At 49.0% G+C, this 13,022-nt stretch overlaps 2 gene segments (V, D, J or C); both read left to right on the top strand.

Annotated features, from left to right (window-relative positions):
* The first annotated feature begins 5,984 nt into the window (after window positions 1-5,984).
* On the top strand, window positions 5,985-6,874 carry LOC123811003. The segment is given in 2 exon segments: window positions 5,985-6,114; window positions 6,237-6,874. Coding segments are annotated over 2 exon segments (417 nt in total).
* A 2,127-nt stretch (window positions 6,875-9,001) lies between these two features.
* LOC123810977 lies at window positions 9,002-9,669 on the top strand. The segment is given in 2 exon segments: window positions 9,002-9,120; window positions 9,240-9,669. Coding segments are annotated over 2 exon segments (417 nt in total).
* Window positions 9,670-13,022: the final 3,353 nt, after the last annotated feature.

The raw sequence follows: 13,022 nt of genomic DNA, 5'->3' as shown, positions 1-13,022 counted from the left end.
GTGGCTGTGTCCTGGGACAGAAGTGCTGTGACCGTGTCATGTGGATGCTGTCTCGGGGGAGCAGTAAGAAAGCAGATCTCAGTTCTGAATGATTCTGGCCTCTTTCTGAAGATGTCCCCTATGACTGGTTATCAATGGACCCTGGCCCCATTCCAGGTGACAACAGGACAATTGATGTGGTTTATGGTATTGGGACACCATGGTGGGAAGTAAAGAGTGAAGAGAGAGGTAGGAACCAGCCACCCTGCAATAGAGGGTGTGCAGGGGTCTTCATGCCCTTGGCTCATAGGTTCCCTGAGGGGAGGACCCATTCACTCTGAGGGCTCAGGCACCTGTATGGTGCCAACATCATAGTTATCTAAACAATAGGAAGAATAGGAGGAAGTCCTCATGCAGAGGAGGTCACCTCTTTAGAGTAAGGAGTCAGGTGTGGGGACACCTGCGACATAGTGAGGAGGCCTGGGGGTCTAGGAGCCCCTATCCTGTGTGGGTGGGTGATGTGCCAGGCAGGACTCAAGTCCAAGCCTCACTCTCTGTCATCCAAGCAAGCTCCCACCTCTCTATCCAAGTCCTAAGTGAGTGTGGACTCTGAAACAGCAGGGGGCGCTGTGGGCCTACCCCTGAAGGTCTGTGGGAGATCTCAGCTGGGAAACCAGGGCCTGGGCCCAGTTCCCTATGCTCTGTGCTCACTGGGGACCAGCAGCTGTGATCTCCCAGGCCCCACCCTAAGAGAGGCTCCAGATGCCCCACCCCCACCCAGCTTTCACCAGCTTTATCCCCAGGGACCCAGGAGGAGGAAACAATTTGCATGAAGGGTCCTCTCTGCCCTCCCAGGAGGGGACAACATAAGAGAGACTTTGTGCCTTTCTCTCCCTCATGGGCTCAGAAGCAGAGTGTGGGCACCTCCACCATGGCCTGGACCCCTGTCCTCCTCGCCCTCCTTGCTCACTGCTCAGGTGACTCACTGAGGGAAGCTGGAGTAGTGACTATGGGACATACCTGGGTCACCTTTTTTCTCTCTGACTGAGAACACGCTGTGAGAAATAGCCTCATCTCATGTCTCTATGTGTCTCTACTTTTCTGTTCCAGGGTCCTGGGCACAGTCTGGGCTGACACAGCAAGCCTCGGTGTCAGGATCTGTGGGACAGAAGGTCACCCTCACGTGCACTGGAACCAGCAACAATGTTGGAATGTTTGGTGCAGGCTGGCACCAACAGGTTCCTGGTGCTGCCCCCAAAGCTGTGATGCTCGGAAGTACTCGGCCCTCAGGGATCCCAGATCGGTTCTCTGGCTCCCACTCCAGCAACACGGCCTCTCTGACCATCACGGGCATGCAGCCTGAGGACGAGGCTGATTATTACTGTTCATCATTTGACTTAAGTAGGAATCACACAGTGCTCCAGCCCCATGGGGAACTGAGACAAAAACCTGCCCTGTCCCCATGATCACCCCCTGGGTGCCTGTGACCCATAAAGAGGGTGGTGTGGCAGACCCTAGGCAGGGGTGTCCCACATTTTGGAATCTTTTGGCAGCACTGGAGAAGTAGAGTTATCTTAGGCTTAACATTAAATACATTGAGACACCTAATTACAAAAAAAAAATCATAAAAAATTTACTTTTTAAGTAAATTTACAAATTTGTGTTGGGCAGCATTGATAGCCATCCTGGCCACATGCAGCCCACAGGACAGGGCTGAACATCCCTGCCTAGAAGGTCTGACTCCGAGGGTCTGATTTTGTGAGCAAAAACCCACCTAAAGAGTTAGTGGCAGCTGATTCTTCTCATACTGTTTATCATAGCTTTGTTAAAACATAACTTTCATACTGTAAGTTTCACTGGTTCATTTGTACAAGACAACGTCATTTGGCATATTTACAGAGTGGTATGACCATCCCATATTCTAATTTTAGAACATTTTTATTATCCCTCAGAGAAAGTCCCTAACATCAGTAATCACCCCTCATCACTCCTGTGTGGGTGCCAAGCCACTGCCGACCCACTTTCTGCGTTTATATGTCCGTTCCCTCTCCCGGACACTCATACAGATGGAAGCAGGAAATAGATGGTCCTTGGTGGCTATCTTGTGTCCTTTAAAATTCTTGTGAACAATGTCCTTGAGGTCCCATGGATGCTGAGCATGGATCAGTACCCTTTTTTTGGTCAAATATTATAGCAATGTCTGAGCAACTTGGTGTTTGTTGCCCATCACCTGCTGATAGGCATGGGGTTGTTTTATCTTTGGCTGCTGTGCACAGAGCTGCTGGGAACATCTGTGTACACGTTACGAATTGTTTTGTTTTAAGTGGATATGCTTTTGTTTGTCTTGGAAAGACACTTCGAAGTGGAGTAGTCGAGACACATGACAACCTTCTGTTATGATTGTGAGAGGCTGTTAGATGTCAGTCAGTACAGCTCCATGGTTGGCTTTTCTACCAACAAGGCGTCAGGGCCTGATTTGTCCACATCTCCCCAACAACTGCTCAACTGTCTCCTTTATCACCGCCCTTCTAGTCCTGATGAGTGACACCTCACTGCAGTTTTAAAGAGCAGCAGTGATGGATCGCCCTCGTGTCTGTCCCATCCAGGAATCAAACCTGCAACCCAGTCATGTGCCCTGACTGGGAATCACAGCAGCCACCTTCTTGCTTTGCAGAACAATGCCCAACCAACAGAGCCACATTGGTCACGATTCTTACTGCAGTTTTAACTTGTATTCCTACTTGTAGTGACCAATGGCATTTGGCGTCCAAATGGGATAAGAAAATGGTGAAAAATTTACTAAATATGCCCCCACCATGTTCCTCACCCTTCCAAGGACCCTCATGGTTGGTCCACACCAGGACACCATGATTGGTCTGTGTAGGAACACAGGCCAGCTGTTCTCATCTCATAACCTGCAGCTCAGCTCCCTGACCATGCAGAACTCTTATAAAAGGCCACTCCGGGCCCACACGCCCACCCGTGATGTGTGTGACTGACATGCAGGTATTGTGATGACAGACCGAGATTGCCTTCTCTTCCCAGAGGCAGTAAGATAGTAAGGGAATTTTAAGAACCCTCACAGACAGTCACTTGCACACTGTGCCTGGGCACCTCTCTGACGCCTGTCCCTCTGTAGGACAGGGCCAGACAGAGGCCAGCACCCAAACCGATCTTCCATCTACACACTCCATATGGGGGCTCCTCCTGTTCCCAGCACAAAGCAGCTTCTCCCTCGGAAAATTCTGCCCCACTACAGATAATGTCTGCCTGTCAGGGTCCCAGTCACAGAGAGTGACATTGAACTCAGCCTGACTCTGATTCCACTGTGACTCTGCCCTCCAGGACTGAAAGCCACTGTGAGAGCCATAGTTGGACTCTGCTGCTTTCCCCCATCTTGGCTCTCTATGTCCCTGTCCTTCTGGATCCATCGGTCTGTATCTATCCTGTCATGTTCTTTCCTCAGGCCTCAGGTCAGTTGTTGTCCCAAGGTCTAGACTCTCCCTCATGTTCTCATCTTCCTCCACCAATCAGCCAATGAGAATCATCTCCAGCCTGTAGCCACAAAAACATTGTGTGTGCCATGTGTATTTCTGGGGAAATACAGGTTCAGCAAAGAAGAATTTTAGATGTTTATGGTAAATACTCAAGGATCTAGAAAAAGTACTTTACTGAGCTGTTAGTCAGAACTCAGTCACCACAGTATAAACAGATTATGTATGAAAATCCTCTTCACTATTGTTGCTCGTGGGTCACCGGCCAGCAGTGACCATGGAATGCTGTGGATGGCTCGACGATAAACACGCGAGAAAAAACGACATGCACAAAGACAGACTAGTTTCTGTGGGGAAGTAGGGATGAAATGGCCACCCCCCCTAGTGGGGAGCATGCCGATTTACAGTCCCTACCTGCTTTTATTGGGCTCATTCTGCATAATAATTCAGGTAAAGTACAGTACTCATTAGGGGGAAGTAAGGAACCATAGAAAACAAAGAACTCTGCTGGTCTATTGAGTCGGGGTCAAAGAGCTGTAAGACTGAGGAACAAAATAACTTCCCCCTAAGACCCTTCTCATTCAACTGAGAGCACTCTAAACAAAGAAGGTTTCACAGTAATTTACATGTTTTTTCTTAGGCCTGATCACCCCGGGGAATCCGCACTTCTCAGTACAGAGCTGCACCACCCTGTCATTGTTTCAGGCTTAGGTGGAGCAAGGGAACTAAGGCAACTGGGAGACAAGGAGGTTTTCTCCCAGACACTGAGAACTTAGGCTATGTCAAAGCCGAGGAGCGAGGGTCCATCACCCCCTTTTGCTGCAGCCCCCCAAGTCCTTCTTTTGGGGGGGCCTCCCAAAGTGATCGTGCCTGTCTTAGGTCATTCCCCCCGTGGGGAATCTTACCCCTCTTTGGCTAACTAGCCAAGCTTTTTGGGGTTCAGTCATGAATAAAGCAGCAGAAGCAGCATTCCTGCCAGGAAGATAAGCTTTTGTCTCCTTGCTGGCTTACGGTTCCAAGGGCGTTCCCTTAGCCTTAGCCTAGACGGGGGTTTCAGCTTCTGATACCAGTCAGGGCGGTTCCCAACACACTATCTTAGCGACCATCTCAGCCTGTCAAAAAATAATCTTGAGAGAGTTTCTCCCATGACTCTCATACAAATGGAGCATGAACATGTTTTTAAAATTACATGTAACTCATATTTTACTGAGAGGACCAGTAAGAGTATGAACAAATATTTTAAAAAATATTTTTAAAAATAATTTTAAGAGGTAGTATTTTTATTGCACCATTATATGGCCAATAATGCAAATTGTGTGTCTGTGTTGGAGATAAAATAATTCCTGTTTTAAAGGGTAATAAAACTAACAGTTTTGCATTTGTCTTCTCCAGTGGCCAAAATCTACACATTAACATGATTCCACTTACAGAAAAACTCCAAAAGGAGGATGTCGAGATTTTGGACGTGAGCTTAGACTTGCCTAAGTTGGTATTTCCTAAAGGAGACTCGGTTCTCCCTCTGCCCACCTTCTCATCCTCTCTCCCCTTCTCTCCCTTCTGACACATGGCTCCACCCCACCTTCTTTTCCCAGAGACTCAGCCAGTCAGCCAGCTCAGTGACCTGACCAACCACAACACATCTTCTTGGGTCATGAAGCTCTTGCCCAGCTACAGTCTCCATTTCTGAACTGTGAGCCATTTTCCTGACAGTCCACTTTTCCTGGGTCATGCGTTGCATCTCTGTCTTCCCCAGTTTATTTCACTGTGGTGATTTCTCTACATCTTCACCTAAAGCCATGAGTCTGTGCCACGCCCATGTCCCTCAGCTCTCATGATGCCTCTACTCCCTGCTCCCTCATCATCTGTCCAACATGCATCCCCTCGCAGAACCCTGAGGACAGCAGGGAACTCTCTGGTCTCCCTGCACGAGAGTTGAAGGTGAGTAAAAGAGACCCCTCCGCACCTGCATCTGTAATCTCCTCTCCCACAGCTTCGGCCACATGTTACATTCGTCATGATTTCCACTTCTCTGTCTCCTTATACAACAAAACTCTACACTGGAAAATGTAGTTTATTTATATCAGAGACTGAGAGTATAACAAATGGTGTTCCCGGGGATGTTTGTGAGCTCAGAGTGACCAGTCTCAGGGCAGTGTCCCCAACATCATTTGCATCCACAGATGAATTGTGATCACTGAGCAGCAGGGGTGCTGTGGGGACCCAGGGTCAGACAGTGGGTGCCTCCCACTGAGTGAACTCCCAAACAGCCCAGGGCTGGGGACTTGGGGCCTGTGGTTACTGATGGGGACCCTGTGACTGGGCTGGGCAGAGCCTCCTGCTCACTGGTCTGTGTAAGGTCCCTGCACCTGCTCCTGTCCTGGACCCTCCCAGGGGACAAACCCAGTCTCACCCACCAGCTCCCTGTCCAATCAGCTAGGCTCTCACTTGGCTGGTTCTCAGGGTAGAAAAGGTTCATCATCATTGGGGGAAACAAATAAGAGTGAACAGCTCCTCCTCTTCCCAGCCAATGGGGGACATAAAAGAGGCCTGGCCCACCTCAGACCTCATCTGGGGACACAGGAAGCTGCCTGCACCATGGCCTGGACCCTTCTCCTGTTTGTGCTTGTCTCCCACTGCACAGGTACAGCAAGACTTCAAATTCCCAGGGTCACCCACCAATCCTCTGTCACCTCTGTGACCTAGATCCTTCTGTAGCTTAAATGTTATCCCTGCCCCAGCACCCGTGAATGTCTGTGTTTCCAGGTTCCCTCTCCCAGCTTGTGCTGACTCAGCCGCCTTCCCTCTCAGCATCTCTGGGAGCCACAGCCAGAATCACCTGCACCCTCAGCAGTGGCATCAGTGTTGGTGGCAGCTACGTAAACTGGTACCAGCAGAACGCAGGGAGCCCTCCCCGGTATCTCCTGTGGTATAAATCAGACTCAGAGAAGCACCAGGGCTCTGGGGTCCCCAGCCGCTTCTCAGGATCCAAAGATGCCTCGGCCAATGCAGGGCTCCTGACCATCTCTGGGCTGCAGCCTGAGGACGAGGCCGTCTATTACTGTATGATCGGGTACAATAATGCTTCTCACAGTGACACACACAGAGGGGGAAGTGGGACAAAAACCTCAACCTAGCAGAGTTTTCTTTGAAGACAGTTGAATTTTTGCATGTATGAACATAATTTTGTGTATGTAAATATACTCTAAGGTACCTTCTGGTTTACAATGCGTCTAATCCCAGTTTCCCATTCCACGTCTACAGTCTCAGGGACACGGAGGCCAAACTCAATACAAAGTGGTCACGGTGACACTGGTTTATGTTAGCACCTAACGTATCTACAGTAAAAGAAAACATAATAAACACCTTTTTGTGTATTTTTCATCTTCACTGTGACAGTTAAGATTCCATATAATTTCAAAAATACCCTCCTCCTCCATCCCTGGTGCTGCTTATTAAAACCCTTCTTCCTTCCCCCTGGTTTGAGAGAGAAACAGCACCTGCTTTTTCAAGAAATAAATCCACATCTGAGCGCTTCTTGGCCTGTGCCCTCTGGCGAGCTGTTTGGGAGGGAACTTCCCGCAGACTGCACACGTGCAGTGACGGCCGCCCTGGTCGCGCCTGAGGCCGATTCTCCATTTCCTTTGCTGACGCCTGCACACAGTGACACGTCTCTGTTTGTATTCTTAAGTCCTGTGTCCTTCTCTCATGCATGCCACCAATTCTACTCAAAACCAGCAGACATTTGTCACGTAGTAACATTCCTGCCTGGAAACTAGAAGGGCCTTGAAGTTATGTTTTGTTATTTAGATATCTCAGTCACCTAGTAGAAACAGACTGCATGTATAAAGCAGAGACAGCATGGCCTGGAAACAGAGAGGATTCAGAAGGGCCTCGCCCATCGTATGTCGGCTGTGCGGGCGCATGGGACAGTGTGTGGGTTTGGCCACAGGGACGCAGTTTCAAAGTATGAGGTGGTTTATTGCACCACATTTTTAAGTTCTTCACAGATTTTGATAGTAAGGTAGTTATTTCCGGTGTGCTCTTTAGATGTATAAGGTTAGTAATACTTTACTTGAATCTATTAATAAATCTCCATACTTAGTGACTGTGTGCCAAAATCACTGTCTCTCTGAGCCACACGTGCCGTGTCCCTGAGCCGTGAAATGGACTGTCATGGGTTGTCACCTATTTTCTAGGTTTGGGAATTCAAGTCATAAGAAAGAAAACTGTCTCCATAATTCACAGGGTAATCACAGGGATTTTCAATGTAATACATGTGCTTCAAAAATGTATTTTAAAAACTTGATTGATGTTTTCAATGCCCTGAGAATTTCTATAATTCAGAAAAAAGAATTAGTTGCCCAAGCATGGAATAGACATTCTTATTGGGAAACAGTGAATTCAATATCATTAGACAGTTTGATGCATAGGTTGGATTTCCTCCTTCCCCGAACTTACTTGTTATACACATGCAGAAGCTATCCATGAGATTTGAAAAACCTTTGTGATGAACAGATGAGACACAGCAGTTCCCTTCCTGGGCACCTAGTGACAGTCACTCACTGCAGGGGATTTAGAAGGAGGATGGACCCAAGGACACAAACGGTCAGGTCCCCATTGCTCACGGTCTTTCCTTTTCCAGCTGGGAGTCCATGCCCTTTGGCCTCCTGCACCCATTTCTCCCACCTCCCACTCCCAGCCTCTGGCTAACACCAGTCCATTGTCTGTGTCTGTGAGCTTTTCGTTTGTTTGTTGGATGGTTTGTTTTGGTTTGGTTCATTTTGGTTGTGGATTCATTGTTTTTCAGGGTTTTCAGTTTTGTTTAAATTCCACCTATAAGTGTGATATTTGTTTGCTATTTGTCACCCTCTGTCAGACTTACTTCACTTAGCTTATCATCCTGAAGGTCTGTCTATTATTAGAATGAATAATATTCATATATGTTCTTTCATTGACGAACATTTAGGTTGTTTCCATGACTTGACTGTTACAAATCATACTGACATGGACATGGGGGTGCATGTATCCTTCTGATGTAGTGTTTTCCTTTGCTTCAGATCAATACCCAGAAGTGGATGATCTGCATCATACGTTAGGTCCATTCTTAGAAATCTGACCATGGGTGTGTGACTAGAAAGACCAACCCTCTGAGATGCAGGAACCAGCTGGGGTCCCAGGACATTGGGCCATGGGGACGTGTGTGACCAGCAGGAGGCGCTGTAGGACTGTCCTGAGTTACCCTCATAGCTGCTCACTGAGGAGCCTTCACTCAATGGAGCTTGGGTCTAAGGGTGTGTCTTGTGCTTCTGACTGGGGACTCAGCAGCTGTTCTCCCTCTGACCTTGTAGAGTCCCCTGAGCAAGGACCTTTGAGTGGTCTGAGTAGGTGCTTCCCCCCAGGGTTCTCCCAAGGGGTGAAACCAAACTCCATCCCCCTTTGTCTGGGGTGTGAGCTGAGCTCCAGCTCCAGGGGTCAAAAGGGGCAGGGCAGCCTCTGAATGGACACACATTTGCATGGACCTCCCCTCCTCTGGCAGAGCGTGGGTAGAAAAGGAGGCCTGGGCAGCCCAACCCCACTGTGGGCTCAGGGGCTGTGTGCACCATGGCCTGGACCCCTCTCCTCCTCGTGCTCCTCTCTCACTGCACAGGTAGGGATGGACCTGGGATAGCTGGGGATCCCCCAATATTACACCCCTCTTGCTCAGAATCTTGATAAACTTTACCCTGGTGTCTGTCGCATCACCCTTAAGTGTCTGTGTGTCTGCAGGTTCCCTCTCCCAGCCTGTGGTGACTCAGCCGTCCTCCCTCTCTGCATCTCCGGGAGCCACAGCCAGACTCACCTGCACCCTCAGCAGTGGCTCCAGTGTTGGCAGCTACTACATACACTGGTTCCAGCAGAAGCCAGGGAACCCTCCCAGGTATCTGCTGTATTACTACTCAGACTCAAAAAAGCATCAGGGCTCCGGGGTCCCCAGCCGCTTCTCTGGATCCAAGGACACCTCAGCCAATGCAGGGCTCCTGACCATCTCTGGGCTGCAGCCTGAGGACGAGGCCGACTATCACTGTATGAGTTGGTACAGTGGTACTCCTCACAGTGACACACACAGATGGGGAAATGAGACAAAAACCTCAGCCTAACACAGTTTTCTTTCAAGACACTGGAACATTTTTTAGTAATTGTGTGTATGTAAACTGTACTCGGGGGACCTTCTGGTTTCTAATGGGTCTACTTCCAGTTTCCCATCCCTTGTCTAGAGTGTCAGGGACCCAGAGGCCCAACTGAACACACAGTGGTCACGGTGACACTGCAGAGCTGCCTGGTGTTCACTGTGGGAACCGGGGCCTGTGGAGCTGCCCTTGGTCCCATGAAATGACACAATGGAGCCTTTTCTGCGTTTAGTCTTTGTTATGATCCGGGGATATCCCGGCAGGTGACAGTCTCCACAGAACACACTCTGCAGGGCCAGGGCTCTGAGCAGGGACCTGCATGTCCCTTTCAGGCCCATCTGCTCAGAGCCCCCACGGCACACAGTGTCCCAGGGACGAGGGACTAAGCTGTGAGACGCTGTGCAAGGATGCAAGTCACGGCTGCCCTGGACCCCTGGCTGGGTCTTGAGCCTTTAGTTGGGAAGTCAATGGGAAGAGGGTTTCTGAAAGGAAAATTCCAGGCTGGGGCTAAACCCTTCTTTATGGAACATGAATCAGTGGGGTGTGACCCACAGTTGCTGGAAAAATGCTGAGCCCACCCATGGAAAACTGGGTGACGTGGATCCATGGATGAATGTCCTTATGGCTGACACCACTCAGGAGCATGGGGACTCCTGTGAGTGGCATCCCTGAACAGCTTCCCTGAGCCCACTGGCACTGACTGGGGTCTCCTCTCCTCTCACACGCCACTGGAGCTTTCCCAGATCCACAGTTCAGGGTGGGATAAGGAATATCAGGAGTAAGAAGGTTCCATATTTGCATTTTTCACTTACCCTTTCAAGCTCTTGAGAAGCCCAGATATGAGGCTTCCTTTTCCTGTACAAGGCAAAACAGACACATTGGGTATCACCTTGGAATGGTCCCCAGGGCTCCCAGGAAGAGTCTCTACCTTGTGAACTAGGGCAGAGGTGATGGATCCTCAGGGGCTCGTCCATCATGTCTGCCTTCTGGTGTGTGCACACGGCCTCTTGGACCTGCTCTGGGCTCCAGCCTGATGGGCTCACTGTTATGTAGCTCAGAACAGTGTCCTGTCACCCAAGGGCTGCAGTTCCACAGAGAAGTGAGGTAAAGCCTGCTGTCCACTCTGCATCCTGTCTCATCAAGGCTGTACCCCTGACTCTGTCATATACCAGCTGAGGTTTTGGCCTCTGGTGTCATGAGTACTATGAAACCATGAGGCCTCAGATTCTCACCTTCATCTATCCTTGATGCTCAGTGAAAAGTCTCCTTCCTTACTAGTACCGAACACAGACAGAATCACTTGGTCCCCAAATACACAGAACCCCTTCGAGCTGCCAGGACTGTGACAAGGAAGCAGAAGTCCAGCCTGTGTGACCTGGGAGACTGGGGGCCTCCCAACAACTTCTGGCATGTCCTCTGTTCCTGGATCAGGCTGTTCTGCTCTTCCCTGAACTCTGACACTGTGAGGAAGCTGTGTTGCTCTCTTGTTCCCGAGATTCCACCCTGGAGGACCTCCTGATCTCCAGCTACACAGAGATCCCTTCATGAAGGCAGGCTTTTAGACCCATCCTTGTTAGCTTTCTCTGTTTTTAACTTAAATGTCACCCTCCCCTCTCTATTCCTTTTCCAGGTAATATTGGTTAAATATGAATTCTTTTGGATCTACACTCTATAAAGTGAATGCTGATTCAATGCAAGTTCTTAGCAAATAAACTTGATCAGGCTCAAGGCAGACTGGGTAACAGGTGAGAGGGTTTCTTACACCAGATATAAAAGAAGAACTTCTTAAAAACAGTGACAGCTCCATTTATATTTATGTCAATTCTTATATTGAAGAAATTGAAAGATAGACTACAATATATACCTAAAATTCAGAGTATTCAAATAAAGTCAATGTTGTCAGGATAACAATGAAGGGCACAGAAGCACCCACACCTGTATCCAGGAACACAGGACACCTGCCCCTGGGTAGTGAAAGGTCAAGGAAAGAGAGACCTGAAGAGCCAAGACCTGTGCAAGGTGGACTTTGGCAACTAACCTGAGACATGGCAACCACACCTAACAAATGCGTCCTCCTGTAAGGGGGCCAGGGTGGAATTCTCACCATGTGTGGACCGCCTGGATTGTCTGGGGACCTTTAACATGTTTCAAGGTGGGTATGTCCCTGGGAAGAATCCATGGAAAGTCAAATATCCCAAAATATCTGGGAGCACAGCATGTCACTTAGCTGTCTGCAAGTCATTAGTGACCACTATAAATTAATGGCTCAATGCCAACATCACAGAGAGGACCTGCACTTTCTACTGCCTTGGAAATGGACATCTGAAAAAAACATCTGCAAACGGCAGAAAGCCTTTCCAGGACAGCGGAGCAGTACGAAATGTGCTCGAGGGTTAGATCTGAGACCAGCAGAGGATGCCTATGGATTGGTTCTGGGAGCTCAGAGTACTGGGACAGGAAGTCTAGGAGAATACTGGACTGGCTCTTACACATTTGGACAGGCAGTGTCCCCACTGAAGTGTGACGATCCTGCAACTGGTCCCCAAACCGCATGAGCACTCAGCTCTGACTCACACACTAGCCTCATGTTTTACCCACATCCCCTCACCTGCTCATTGTCCAGGCCTCATTCACAGGCAAAGACAGAAGCTCCATCTGAAACCAAAAAAAAATTTCCTTGAAAAACCTTGACTACAGCACTGTCTGGACACAGGATGGGAGACAGCGGTCCAGGGACTGTCTCAGTCCCAAGCTCTGGGGCGCCTCCAGCATGGCCCAGACTCACTCTTTCCAGTCAATGAACCAAGCCTTCACTTTAGGAGACAGGGGCATATTATTAGGGGAAGGGGACCTTTGTTACTCGTATCTGGGCACAGGTGGTTGTCATCTATTCTTTCTGCCACCTTCTAACCCTCCTTCTAGGGCCCTTGGGCAGATGCTTCTGGCCTTGCCATCCACAGTGTCTAAGACTTTGTTTAAAAATAATCGTATCATGATATGGAGGGCATGTAGCCTCAACATATTTTCTCATCTTACTATTCAAAGAATGCCAACCTAACAAGAAATGTCATTTATGATCACAGCTGATAGTTGCACAATCGATTCAGCTCGTGAGCAAAGAGAAACTATGCTATATCAACAAAACCCACTTTGTCTCCCTGGTTACATTCAGACTGAGACGAGGGTATATGTGAACTCTCTGGGGTCTCTTGGCTATAGAATTGGGGAAGAGTGACTGTGAAGAAGCCAGCATGTTCTGTCAGAGATAAAAGCTTGCTAAGACCTGTCGCAGACACCGGCCCACAGTGTCCACGGCATTACAGATGAGATACAAGACAAATTCACACAGACTACCGAGTCCTGTGGTGGAAAAGGGACTGCA

The sequence above is a fragment of the Phyllostomus hastatus genome, unplaced genomic scaffold, assembly GCF_019186645.2.
Source record: "Phyllostomus hastatus isolate PE091 unplaced genomic scaffold, TTU_PhHast_1.1 phas_scaffold_760, whole genome shotgun sequence".
Lineage (NCBI taxonomy): Eukaryota > Metazoa > Chordata > Mammalia > Chiroptera > Phyllostomidae > Phyllostomus > Phyllostomus hastatus.
Note: the sequence above shows the minus strand (reverse complement) of the source record. Positions and strands in the feature narration are given on the sequence as shown.